This window comes from Mangifera indica, unplaced genomic scaffold (genome assembly GCF_011075055.1).
Source record: "Mangifera indica cultivar Alphonso unplaced genomic scaffold, CATAS_Mindica_2.1 Un_0085, whole genome shotgun sequence".
Lineage (NCBI taxonomy): Eukaryota > Viridiplantae > Streptophyta > Magnoliopsida > Sapindales > Anacardiaceae > Mangifera > Mangifera indica.
The window spans coordinates 97,770-110,824 of NW_025401177.1; the positions used below are offsets into that span (position 1 = coordinate 97,770).

Consider the following 13,055-nt stretch of genomic DNA (forward strand, 5'->3'; position numbering starts at 1 on the left):
AGTTTTCTCAAGTGTAAATAAATAGGGAAAGGCTGTGGACAGAGAACAAAGCCCCATAAAAATAATTTGCCAGCTTTGACCTCAGAGAAGCTTTGATCCTTCAACTTCATAGCTGGCACCACAACATTTTTATTCTCTCACCTTGCGAGCCTACGTGGCCTATAACAGTCTATAAAGTATTCCCCAAGTTTTTTAATAATGGAAATAAATAAAATTCGGTATAATTATTCGTTACCTGGTATAGCCAGTGACTGCATGATTATGACCGGATACAAAAATCACGGGTCCTCGGGTTCAACCAGCGGAGAAGAGATAACACGCCACCAAATTGCCCCAAAAGTAAGTAAAGATAGTGTAGGATATCTCTCTGGTTATTTATTTCTGATGACGTTGAATTTACCTATTTGCCCTTCGTGAACACAGTTATCATATGTAAAATGTTATTGATTAATAAATATATAAAACAATGTTAAAGGTTAATAATATTTGATTAACACAATTAACACAACTTATTGAATTCAATGAGCAATGGTCATTAAAAATTTACAAGTGTACATCTTGGAGATTAATTGACTTTTTGTACGTGATTATTTATAAAAAGAGAGCAAATTAAGATAGAGGACATGGTTGTAAATAACGAAGAATAAAAAGGAGGAATTGGTAAAATTAATTGAAACATATTTATAGGGGGAAAGAAAGCGAGTCTTGTCTCGTAAGCCACAAGAATCATGCTTTTGGTTTGCTTTTTGAGTTCACCCAGATTGATAAATGAATGCACATGAATATGGATAGATAGCCATATGAGTTTGTCTTAAAGGCTCGCCCTAACTTTCTTCCCTTAGCCTCTACCCCACCCGAATACCCATACCCACACCCACATCCACTTCCTTGCCATGTCATCATATCCACCTGGCCTCCACGTGTCATCAACGTCTTTAGGTCTCACATGTACAGATCATCCACCTTTGTTTCGGAACCAAATATTATTGTACTATTATTTTTAAAGGATTAAGTCTTTTCAACTAAGTTTTAGCCTTATGTTAAATAAATGTATTTATGTGAGAGATTATCTCTAAAAAGTTAATTAATGTTTGGTTATGCAAAAATTGCATATCACATTTAAGTTATAATATAACTCAATTATCACAATTAAAATATTTTAATAATTCATTCATTTATGTTTAAAAATACTTTAATTTTTGTTCTTCATCATGACTAAACTAATACTGAAATGTCATTGAGTTTTAGGAAAATACATAGAAATGAGGACCACAGACTGCATTACTGCGTTGGGTTTGACAAGACAGAGAACTGTTCTTTTCTTTTCTTTTTTACAAATGAAGAACCTTATTTCAGCAGTCCGTAATTATTATACTTGATAATTCAAAAGTTTTCAAGACTCTTATTTTGAACAGATTGCATTGAATCTTAAACCCAGGACCTTTTAGGATTATAATTGGGAATTCCATGCTTTGACCAGTTAAACTACTCGAGGCCATGAGAAGTTCTACTGTAATTTTTGCAAAGCCTCCTGGCAGCAAGATTGTACTGAATCTTTCACCCATTTACATAACCAAACAACCCTCTTTTCTTCTCCAAAAATTAAGGCCAGAAAAGGGAAAATAGGTAACTCTCAGTTCAACCCACCTGCAAAACGTCTTAATCCAATCCAAGTTAACCAGCTTCAACTCCAATCAAGAGTTAAGTTATTCATGGTGAGTGTTCTTCTCTGATACAGCCAAAGAAGTTGAGCGAAATTATTGTAATGTTATGTTTGTTATTGTTGTTTTTCGGGACCATTGGACCCAGAGACAAGTAATATAAGGGTAGAGAATGGTCAGTTTCTTCCATAAACATCTCTGCAACTCATCTACAGCTAAATTTTTGGAAATTGCGGGTGAAAGGGGAGTATTTCTTTGATGAACAGGGCCCATTTCTTGTTGGAGATCATCACCAGCGATGAAACTAGCCGTTGCTTGCATGGGCTACAGTGTCAACTTGTTTCATTTGAAAGAGACCATTGTAAACAAACATTTTAATGTTTGAATTCTTTAAATTATAAATTTCCCTTCAAATTTTGGAGGAAAGGATGAGAGAGGGAATGGAGGATATAACGAATATTACCATCACTTCTATAAATTAAACGTGCTAATGAAGTCTATGCTTGGCATTGCATGAGAATTATGGGCCCTAATTAGGTCAGATTTTAAATGGGAGAGTAGAAATATATATGTGAACAAGAGAGAACAACATATCATACGCCTATTTTTGTTTTGTGGAAGACACATGCTATGTCTCATCTTCTATTCGGAATCGGGTTGACTAAATTTTCCAGAGGGGAATCACTAAATTAATTTTGGTGTTAGAGAGAACAGTTTGCCCTTATTCTTGGACCCTAGCTTGATAAAACTATAATTGGTGCTGTCTTCTTCTGCATTATTTTGGAGCAACCTCTACCCTCCATTTGTTGTCATTCCTTATTATTGGCAATTATTTTCAGCATGCAAGGTAGACGTTCACATTGATTCAGCTAACTACCAGTTCTATAACAACTAACAACCCCAATTTTTCCTCATTATATTATTGGATTTCTCATAGTTTTTGGGAAGTTGACTTCAAATAATAAAGTGAACAATGGATAGATACCCTTATGCTTATGAGGCTTAGATTGGAAGCTTGCTGGTTTTCCCTAACCAATAAAGGTGAAGAAAGAATAAAAAAAGAGAAATTATATAAAATGATGTTACTTCGAGCTAAAACTTGAGAATTGATGTATTTTATTTTTTCCTTTTACTAAAATACACTTTCACTTTTAACTTTTTATTATCAATACTAGCCTTAAATCTAATCATACCAACCTTTTCATCTTCTCTCATCTCTCCATTTCACCTCCATTTAATATTTCATAATTTTCTGTCACTGTACTTAATCTCTCACCATGCTTCGCATCCAAACACTTAAAGATGCGTGAAAGATCGCTAGAGATATTGTTGTTGTTAAGTTGTAAGGTGAAATTCATCTTCCCTCATTGTTTAAATCTCTCCTCTGCCATGGCTACTTAATTCCTCGTCGTCCCTCAACCTATCACTGCACACAACCATAACTCTACAACAAACCCATTGAAAAGCAAAATCTAAATGGTTGATATAAGAGAAGCAAAACAATTGTAAGTTAGCTGATACCGTGGCTTGGACATTTAATTGCTTTATTCCTGTTAAGGGTGGAGATGGGCAAGGTGGTTGGGAGGGGTATGGTATTGACTTTGTTAAAGAATGTTTATGTGAGGAAATTTTTATTTTTTTGTTGATTTTATGGAATTTAATGATTTTGTGAGGATGGTTATTTTGCATGAAGTTCATCAATTCATATCACTTCTCAACACAAACCGGAATCACCATAGAGTAAAAACTATAGTGTGGAAAAGTTTTATTTTAATCAAATGTGGATTTCTCTAAAGTTTATAGTTTTCTATTCTTTATCACACAAAAATATGAAATATTAGACTAACTAAAAGTACAAATGCTTGTGCATCTTGACAATATAGAATTCATTTATTCTGAATGTTCCGCAGAATAAGAAAACTTGAACTTCATTTTCAATTTTACCTATCCTTTCTAAACAACTAAATCAATTTAAATACTTTATACACCAAAGAATCCTTAAAAAATATATAAAACATTAAGATCGTCATTGAAAAACTTATAAATCGAATCTATTTGAGTTTGATTTATCCAAAAAATATTAGTTGAAACCGAGGCATTTGTGATATTACCTAGTCGACAACTTATTCTAACAATATAAAATCATCTTTCATAAAATTATAATATAATTAATATCACTTCGTAAATATAAAAGTGTATGAAACCTCATAGTTTTGACTCATTTTGACATTTTTTGGTGTTATATGCAGGCTCATGCTTTGCAAAAATCATCAAAAGTCTACTAATTTCAACATCCCCATCAAAAAGCTAATCTAAACAACCAATATCAATCAAAACTTTCAAATACCAAAACTTACATCTTTCATAGATTGAAGATGAGTTTTGAACAATCGTAGATGATAGGGGTATTTTTGGCCAAAACATATAATTTTACCAACTATTTTGGCTGAAACATAGGATTCACTGTGACATTTTGACTCTTTCATTTATCTTTCTCGTTCATTAGTATGCATAAAAATAGAGATGAGAGATGAGGGTATTTTTGACAAACAAGTAATTAATAATAAAAATGTATCATTCAGCGACAGAAAAAGTATTTGTAGTTCTTATCTTCTAATAGCGTCAATTAGTACAATTTCTCATAAAATAAACTTCCTTAGACCTCCAAGAGACGAGGGGAACAAATTTTATCATCAAAATGGGTTGCTTTGAACCTTAAACTAACATAATTAGAAAATAAAGTCTACTAAACAATATTTTTAAAATCAGATCGGTGATCAAACTGATTATTTTATTAGTTTATGATTTGATCGATTCAATCAAAAAATAATAAAAAATAAAAAAATAATCAAATTATTTAAAAACAATTAAAATTAAAAAAAATCAAAAGTCAAACCTAATTTTTGACAGGGTTTAATTGAGTAATAGTAAAACTGGTTTTTTATATTAACTAGATCAATTTTGATACTAATTTTTGGTTGAACTGATTTATTTGATCTGATTTTTAAATCATTGCTATTACGCAAACATATTTTGTTTCTCGCCTAAAATTATTAACTAGGTAGAATACAATTATTATTCATAAATTAAATCACTAATACAATTTAGTCATATAATAATATAGGACCCTCAATTAGTTAGTGCGGTGTTCTTATGAAATCGGTTTAAGTTCCTAATCAAACCAGCACATCATAATAGAAAGAAAATAGAAGATTATTAATTAGCCACGTCTATGATGAAGATTAGTACCTAATTCTGAGTGATTAATGTTAATTAGAAGTTGTTAACAAGGAATCGACGTAGGGATTGGACAGGGTGTCTAAGATTTGTGGCAATCTAATAAGTTACGTGTTAGATTAATTAATTAATTATTAATGAAAAATCTCTCCCATTTTTAAGACATGTTTGTGCTCAAGGGGGCAAGTGAGATGTGATCTCCTGGAGATTCTATCTTATTAAGACACTTAGATAAGGTGTCTTATGCATAACCACTCTTTTTGACGGCATAATAAAACACGCTGGTACCTTAATAATATCTTATGATGTATTGTTTTTTAAGCCATTCATCTTTCTTCAAGTCATTTCATCCAATGTCATGTCTCTCTTTTTCTAAAACTTTTGAATTTTCTCTGCAAAACTCTGCGCTGGGCACGTGTCAAATTGATGGAATTTCACGTGGGATACTATCCCATGTGCAAGGACGTGCAGCTTTGCAAGTGCTAACCCAAAGTGATACCTCATGAGCCTCTTTTGGCCAACAAGGCCAGCCAAAATTGCTTTCCTCAAAAGTCTTTAATAATTCAATCCAATCCAATCCAGTCCAATCAAATCATACACTACTTAATTCTAAATTGGCCGAAAGCTATATTTCCACCCAAGGTTTATTGTAAACCCATTAGTATTATTAAGTATTAAAAATTTTAACTCTCACCTATAAAGTGTTAAAATTAACAGAAATAATTAATTATATACGTAAAATCATTGTTTGATCAGTAATATATTAAAAATAATAAAATATTATCTATTTTTCTTATAAATTTAGAAAACTAATCATTTTCACTCAAAATTAAATTTTAATTTCCCCTAATTAAGGTTTGCATTTTCCAACCTTCTCTCCCTTTGGCAACAATCTCCTCTTCTACCCCTTTTTTAGCATCTTAGTCATCAATGTGTCTTCACCAACGATGTTTTCGTTAAAGGTGAAAATGCCAAAGAAGAGAGAGAAGGAAGGACTGTCGCCAGTGAAAGAGAGGGCTCGAAAATACAAAATCTAATCGAGATTTTTCAAAGTTTAATTTGGGAATAGTTTTCTAAACTTAAAAAAAATGAAAATATTTTATTATTTTTACTATATTATTGATTAAATAATGATTTTGTCCCTGAAAATAACTGTTTTTGTTAATTTTAATACTCTATAAGTGAAAGTTTAGATTTTTAATATTTAATAAGTACTGTTTGGGTTTGCAATAAACCTTGGGAGGGAATATGTCTTTTGGCCTTTTGAATTCTGAAAATTAAATCTTTACTACTGTTACCCAACAGACGAGCACAAATGCACTAGGTTTCCCTATAACAGTCCTGTGAATACTATAAATAAACTTTGCTTAATAATGTCTACCCCTGCAAGGTGAAAGCTTAACTGATAAAAGCCTTATATTCTCGGGAATCTGGGTTGGCGTGTCTCCCAATAACAGTATCTAAAAACAGAAGCAGGTCTTTGATAATTGATTTTGAAGCTTTCAGTATTTGACCCTTCTTGTTTTCAGTTCTCCTAAGTCTAATTAACTTTTTTTTCAATGGCTGGCATAGATGACACGTGTGAAAAGAAGAGTTTTAAGCTCTAAGTTTTGACCTCTTTGGCTAATTGGCAGCACCGCTGACCGTGACCATTTCATCTTCATTGGCATCTCAGATGAGAACTTGACTCAAGCAAGAACCGATCCAAAGGTTAAAAGAGAGAGAGAGAAGATAAAAGGGCTATTGCAATTATTTGAAATCACATGTGAAAAAGTGTTTATTGAGCTTTGCTAAGTCATGGGCTCCTGATGGATTAGAATCGCCCGAAGCTTTTCGAGCGCACCCCCGACTTGTTTGTTAGAGCTTTCTTTCTTAATAATAACTTCAATGAAAAAGTAAAATCCCTGTGTGTTTCTTTTGAGTTACACAGAAGCCGAGCAAGGCATTTTAACATGGGACTGCAGCAGGTTAGGCAAATTCTTTGTTGAATTCTAAGAAGATGATTGCAAATTTACTCACCAGTTTATATTAATTTCTGGGACCGTGTCTCCTTAATTATATAGGGACCGAGCAACCATGGAGATGCCATACAGATCATCACACATAAGTGAGTGGTAGATAATAGTCAATTGGCACTGAAGATTGATGTATTCTCTGATACTGTCATGCTATTTGGTTTTCTGAGAGCCATCAATTCTTGTATATAAATGTTGAAGCCTGTGCCATACGGCAATGATTTTCTGTCCTGGCATTACACTAGTACTGTTGCACGTGCTAAAGCTCAGTCATGACTTGGGGCATGGTAGCAGAGCATGTAATTTATCTTCTGAAAATGCTGCACATCAACTTGATAGCGTGCTTAGGCCGGCCATTTTTGGCCATTGATTCTACATAAAGTTAAATAATTTGAATTTCTTGAGGGCGTCCAAATTTAATGCAGTTTGTTTAACTGATATCCAGATCCAGCTCATCCGAAATGACGAGACATTGATTGGTATACAGCTCACTTGCTTCCACATTAGACATATAGGACGTGGCCATTTAGTGTGAATAGTGCAGTGCAGCCACAATTACAAGTTCGATACTAAACTTAATTTGTTGAACTAAATAGGAATTCTAACTGGATCCTAACTTTCTGAATTTGGAGACTTCGATTGGACGGAAGGAGCCGGTTATTATTGGTACACCAGACACTTGAACAAAAGGGGAACGTTGGGGCCATCATGTCATATGTAAAATCAAATTTCCAACCATGGAAAGTTCTAAAACAAATCCTAGTTTAACAATCTAGGGCCCAGTTAGTTTTGGGTTATACGCAACCGGGTCTTCTTTTATGTTTCAATTCAACCTTGAGTTACAAGTTTGCAACATGGATGATCATCGTTTGACAGCCACATAGCTTATACCTGCAATTTGACTACTGCCTTAGTTTAGATGTCGATTACGTAAATTAATATAAACATCCATCGTTTTCATCGACACTACTGACGCATTTCTTTAAACATTTGGTGTCCTCAGACCCATGATTTCTTTGACTCTTCGGTATCTCCTTTAGACTATAAAAAAGGACATATTAGCAAGGTGTCTTTCACCAATAATGAAGGCAAACAAACAGAAACAGAGACCTTTTCTCCTATACAAGCTTCAGCTCTATCTTGATTTTCCCATTCTGCTTCTCAATGGACTCACTAGTTACAACAATCATCAATGTATAACTGGAACTCAAATTATCAATAGTAAAAAAATAATTATAGTCATTCTTATCGATCCTTAACTTGAGACTATATTTGCCCATGAAATTGGTAGGAAGAACTCAAGATTTTATCACCCCTAAAGGAGCTGCTTGAAGTGACACGGAATGCTTTGTATCGGCAATATGAATACTGTATTCACCCATTGGAATTCTTCGAATTCCAGACCGATCCACAACACTTAAAAATTTGCATACATGTATATTAATTCCAACTCGTTGTTGAGTTCCAGCAGCAACATGCACTTTCTCAAAGGCCACCAATTGTTTGTGTGGCGCCCAATGCCCTGCTGGTGGTGTGGAGTATACTAGCAATGTGTTAGAACCATCCTTGGAACCAATGTTTTTCACATCCACCTGAATGCCTAATGAGAGCCCCTTACATTTTGCATGTGTAACTCTGATTGCCTTGCCAGAAACAGTTACGTTCCCAAAGCGCAGGCGCCCGCGTAGGGGGACAGCCACCACGGTGGGTGCACTGGCTACAGTGTGTACAAAGTTTGTGTAACTGATTCCATGACCGAATGGGTACACAACTGGACCTTTGTAAAATCTGTAGGTTCTTCCAGGGTAGCTTTTTGATGGGCTGGATCGCATGGCCATGTTTGTCATTGGCAGATTTTTAATATACTCCTGTGGGTACCATGTCATTGGCAGCTTTCCTCCTGCATTGCATTAACAATATGAGAATGAAAATAAGCAAGAAATACACATGAAACTGGAGATTTTTAGACTAGAGCAAACCAGGATTGGTCGTTCCGAACAAGACATCAGCAATGGCCGTGCCTCCAGCTTGGCCGGGGTACCCAGCCCATAGAATGGCTACAATTCGTGGATCAGTTTTGGCAAACGATACATCAATAGGTCCACCAGACATTAAGACCAAAATAGTCGGGCCCCTAGAGGCTTGAGCAACTCTAGACACAAGCTCTTGTTGGCGTCCCGGTAAAAGCAACCCAGTCCTGTCTCTTTGTTCTGCTTCAATGGACTGATCAAGCCCCATCACAAGAACCGTTGCATCCGCTTGACGGCTAGTGTCAATAGCTGCCGCAAATGACTGATCATCGGCGCATGCTACATTCTTGCAACCTTGTTGATGAATTGTCTTGGCATATCTCCCTATTCCTTGCAAGGGAGTTGTGTATCCACATGCCACTCCTGGTGGTGAACAAAAACATAAGGCTTCTTGAAAAAAATAACAACAATAAACTACCATCCTTCCTTGACTTACCAGCATAGTTACCAATCATAGTAACAGTGACATCAGAATTAGGACCAATGACAGCAATAGTGCGGTGACGGGGATGGGATAAAGGCAATGAAGGGCCATGGTTTTTAAGAAGAACAATGCCTTGTCTGGCAGCTTCGAGTGCAAGCTCTTGGTGAGCCTGGGTGCACACATCTTTGGGACCTAAATTCCCATATGGTTGTGCAGATGGCTCTCCATCAAACATGCCAAGCCTCATTTGTATGGTAATTGTGTTCATTAATGCGTTATTAACGTCCGCCTGACTCACCAACCCTCTCTGCACCGCATTCTCTGTGTGAACTCCTAAGAAAGGTCCACAGTTCAAATCCAAACCTGCAAAACTCTGCAATGTTTACTTACCGTCTGCCTCTATATATACAAAATTAAGTTCTTAAAGTTGGTTTACATTCTAACTGACAATGTGCCGATGCGGGAAGGCTAATAGTTTGTGTTGAAAAAGGGATTAACCTGCTTTAATGGCAAGAGCAGCTGCTTCTTCAGGCGTTGATGTATAATGTTGAGTGTCGTAGTATACCCCAACAGAGTCACAGTCTGAAACAATATACCTGACGGCCACCAATAGGAAGATCATGAATATAAAGTGTGAAATCAGAAAGATAAAAGTTGCAATATTAATTACCCGTTGAGGCGCCATTGGCCGCGTATGGTGTTCTTGAGTATTTTAGGATCAGCGCAGGTGGGTATACCATTAACCTGATTGTATGAACACATAACACTGGCTACGTTACCATCTTTCACGCACATTCTGAATGGCACATCGAATGTGTCCTCCATGTCCTGCTTGCTTACCTGCCCACAAGTGTAAAAGCACAATCTGATGTCAGCTTTTAAATGTAATTGCCCTTGACAAAAATATGCATCCGTAGTTTACCAACCTTAGCGTTGAAGTGGAATCTGTCTACGCCATTCCAGTTATCGAGATCATAGGCTGTGAAGTGCTTACAAGAAGCAGCTACCTTCAGCCGCTCACCGTCGTTACCCTGTAACCCCCTAACGTAGCTAACAGCATAATTACCGGCTACCACAGGATCCTCACCGGGTGTCTCCTGCCCGCGGCCCCATCTTGGGTCTCTAAAAATGTTCACGTTTGGGCTCCAATAAGTAAGTCCAGCAATGCCACCATTGTACATTGCTCTTGCTTCATCTGACACAACCTGTGAACACCACTATTATTAATAATAAATCTCGAACAAGTTAATATATTTTCACTTTTTTTAATCTTGGATTGCCCTATCAGTCTAAAGTAGAAGCAATTAAAAGCAGATAAACACTTTTGATCCGTGCTTATGAAACTCATCATTGCATTACGCTTGCAGGCATAAAGAATTTTTGTTGCTCATAACAGATCATTTAGCCTGCAATATGTTTTCATTTTTGTGGTCATTAAATATGCATAAAATGGTATTAACCACAATCATGCGGCTAATCTCTGCCATTATCCACAAATAAAACGAATCCCTCTATTGTACGGATTGTGGGCCACAAATGCAAGTTGTGATATATAATATGATTTATTTTAGTGCTGGGCCTATTGGCTTGCTGGGGAAGGCTCCTGCAGGATTAAGATTTTTCATGTTATATGGAGTAAAGAAGAGGAGAGAATATAACAAAAAAGAGTTCTTCAACGGTTGACTTCATCGTCATGCAAGAAGTATAGAGCTTAATTTTAATTAAGAAAGATTTAAGATTTTACCCGTCCGATTGCTTCCCACAATGATGCATTGAAAGAAGCAGCGGTTGTGATGACTTGTGGGAAGCTAGTGGCCCCAGGAAAGTCCCCACCAAACTTGGTTCCCGGACCCACATTGGAAACCCCGTGAAGAGCCTCAGACCACCATTCATATCCTTTGATTCCAAGGCGTGGAACTGCTCCTGCATTGTTCACAAGCAGCCCAAACTTCTCCTTCAGACTCAGCCTTCCAATGAGGTCCTTCACTCTTTCCTGTATTGGTAAAGATACCTGACAAAACGGCAAAGTTTTCGTCATTGCAACTTTTGGGTCGCAAGCAAATGGTTCCCGGGCTAAACTGGAAACACCCAGAAGAAGACCCATGAGAAACAGCAGAAAGAAAGATGAAGCGATAGTGGTTCTATGAGGCATTTTTTGATTTGTGTAAAGAATAAGCTTGGCTAGTGTTGCTTTTTGAATATGCAATGTAGAGTATATATAGGTGAAGTGCGAACCAGAATGGCACTGACTGGTGATGTTAGTTGGGTGGCAATTAACCGATTATATTATTCATAAGAACTAAACTAACCAGACGCTACCTTTTTGAACTTCGAAGGGTATATCAATAATAAAAGTTGTACAGCACGGCAGTGCTTAAATGTATGTATGGACAGTTGGGTAAACAACAGGTCCCACAATGAGACATTATAAGCGTAATCAGGTGGGTTAGATCATCTAATTGACTTACACCGCCAGTAATTAAAATTCTTCGGATCTCTTCTCATTGGAAATATCTTTTCAAGCCTGGAAAGCATAACAATAAAGTTGAAATGAGATGACTGACTTTATTAGAAGAACCACATGGCTTGTGGTCTCGTAACGACCTGATTAAGAAAGAAAGCATGGGGCCTGCAAATGGGGATGTGAGTTGAAAATTTAAGAAGATTACCATTGAGTTGTACGTAGGCTTCCCTTAAAAGAGAAGTCAGTCAGAAGCCAGAAGCTCATCACCTCATCTTACCCAAACTGGGCGGTGAAATGATAGCATTGATTCTAATCCTCTTTCTGTTGTCTCGTCTTTATCAAAACATCATCTACATTGTATATGGCAAAAGCCCTTAATTTGAGCGGATTTAGGAAAACACCATTCCTTCAATTGAACGTGCCCTTATTTTGGGATTTAGGATTTAGTGTCCATGCTGGAGTAAGCTCTGTCATTGGTAGGTCAAATAATTATTGGGGATCAGAAACTACAGGTGAAAATAATATAACGTGCAATTTTTTCAATTGTTTCATGGGTAATTGGAATTCCGATTTGTGTATGCAAGTTGATGCATTGTGAGAGGGATGACAATGGGGAGGGGATCTCAATTCCCATCTCCGTTTTTCATAGTAGATATTACTCCTCATCTCTAACTTGTCTCTGTTATGAAGATAAAAATGATTTTTCACCCTTTTTTCATTAAAAAAAATCTCTTTTTCATTCCTATGAAAAAAAATTTTCTTCTCATTTCTGTAAGAAAAAATCTCTTCTTTGTATTATCTAAACACAATATAAATATTAAATAACAAAATTAAGTAAAATTAAAATCAATCTACTATTTTAAATATCACAAATATAATATATTAACTACTTTAATATACATAACAAATACTTAAATAAATTTAAAAATATATAAATAATCTAAAATTATAAATATATGCTTATATTTTTAAATAAATATATAAATATATTAATAAAAAAGATGGAGATAAGGTGGGGCGAGGAGAAGATTCATATATCCTCGTAATTGGTTATAGAGTTTTTTTTTAATCTCCATGCCCATTTTTTTCCTGTTTTTATTGAGAAATTTTTTCCCATTAAGGTTAGAGAGGATTGAAACCTAAATATTGGGCCAAAATTACCATTTATATATGGTGATAGGAAAAGAAAATAAACGAAGTTGACCACTTGCGTGGAAAAGCCTT

The 13,055-nt window shown here is 35.7% G+C and overlaps 1 protein-coding gene across 2 annotated transcripts; it reads right to left on the reverse strand.

Moving 5' to 3' along the window:
- Window positions 1-7,969: 7,969 nt before the first annotated feature.
- LOC123207517 (probable beta-D-xylosidase 2) lies at window positions 7,970-11,695 on the reverse strand. 2 transcript variants are annotated; one of them, XM_044625014.1, is made up of 7 exons: window positions 11,112-11,695; window positions 10,294-10,572; window positions 10,038-10,207; window positions 9,866-9,963; window positions 9,380-9,730; window positions 8,893-9,306; window positions 7,970-8,813 (listed from the first exon to the last, which is right to left on the reverse strand). In XM_044625014.1, the coding sequence occupies exons 1-7, from the start codon at window positions 11,517-11,519 to the stop codon at window positions 8,212-8,214; spliced, it is 2,322 nt and encodes a 773-aa protein (XP_044480949.1). In that variant the 5' UTR covers window positions 11,520-11,695; the 3' UTR covers window positions 7,970-8,211. The 2 variants fall into 2 exon arrangements, with proteins under 2 accessions (XP_044480949.1, XP_044480950.1); XM_044625015.1 differs by having other exon boundaries at window positions 10,294-10,970; window positions 11,112-11,248.
- Window positions 11,696-13,055: the final 1,360 nt, after the last annotated feature.

What these genes read in the sequence shown, in the direction of transcription:
- LOC123207517 (XM_044625014.1), bottom strand. Translation starts at nt 11,519, where the DNA reads ATGCCTCATAGAACCACTATCGCTTCATCTTTCTTTCTGCTGTTTCTC. An exon ending in GGCCAATGGCGCCTCAACGG is followed by an intron (nt 9,964 to 10,037) that starts GTAATTAATATT and finishes GGTGGCCGTCAG; the next exon opens with GTATATTGTTTCAGACTGTG. An exon ending in GTTCGGAACGACCAATCCTG is followed by an intron (nt 8,814 to 8,892) that starts GTTTGCTCTAGT and finishes AATGCAATGCAG; the next exon opens with GAGGAAAGCTGCCAATGACA.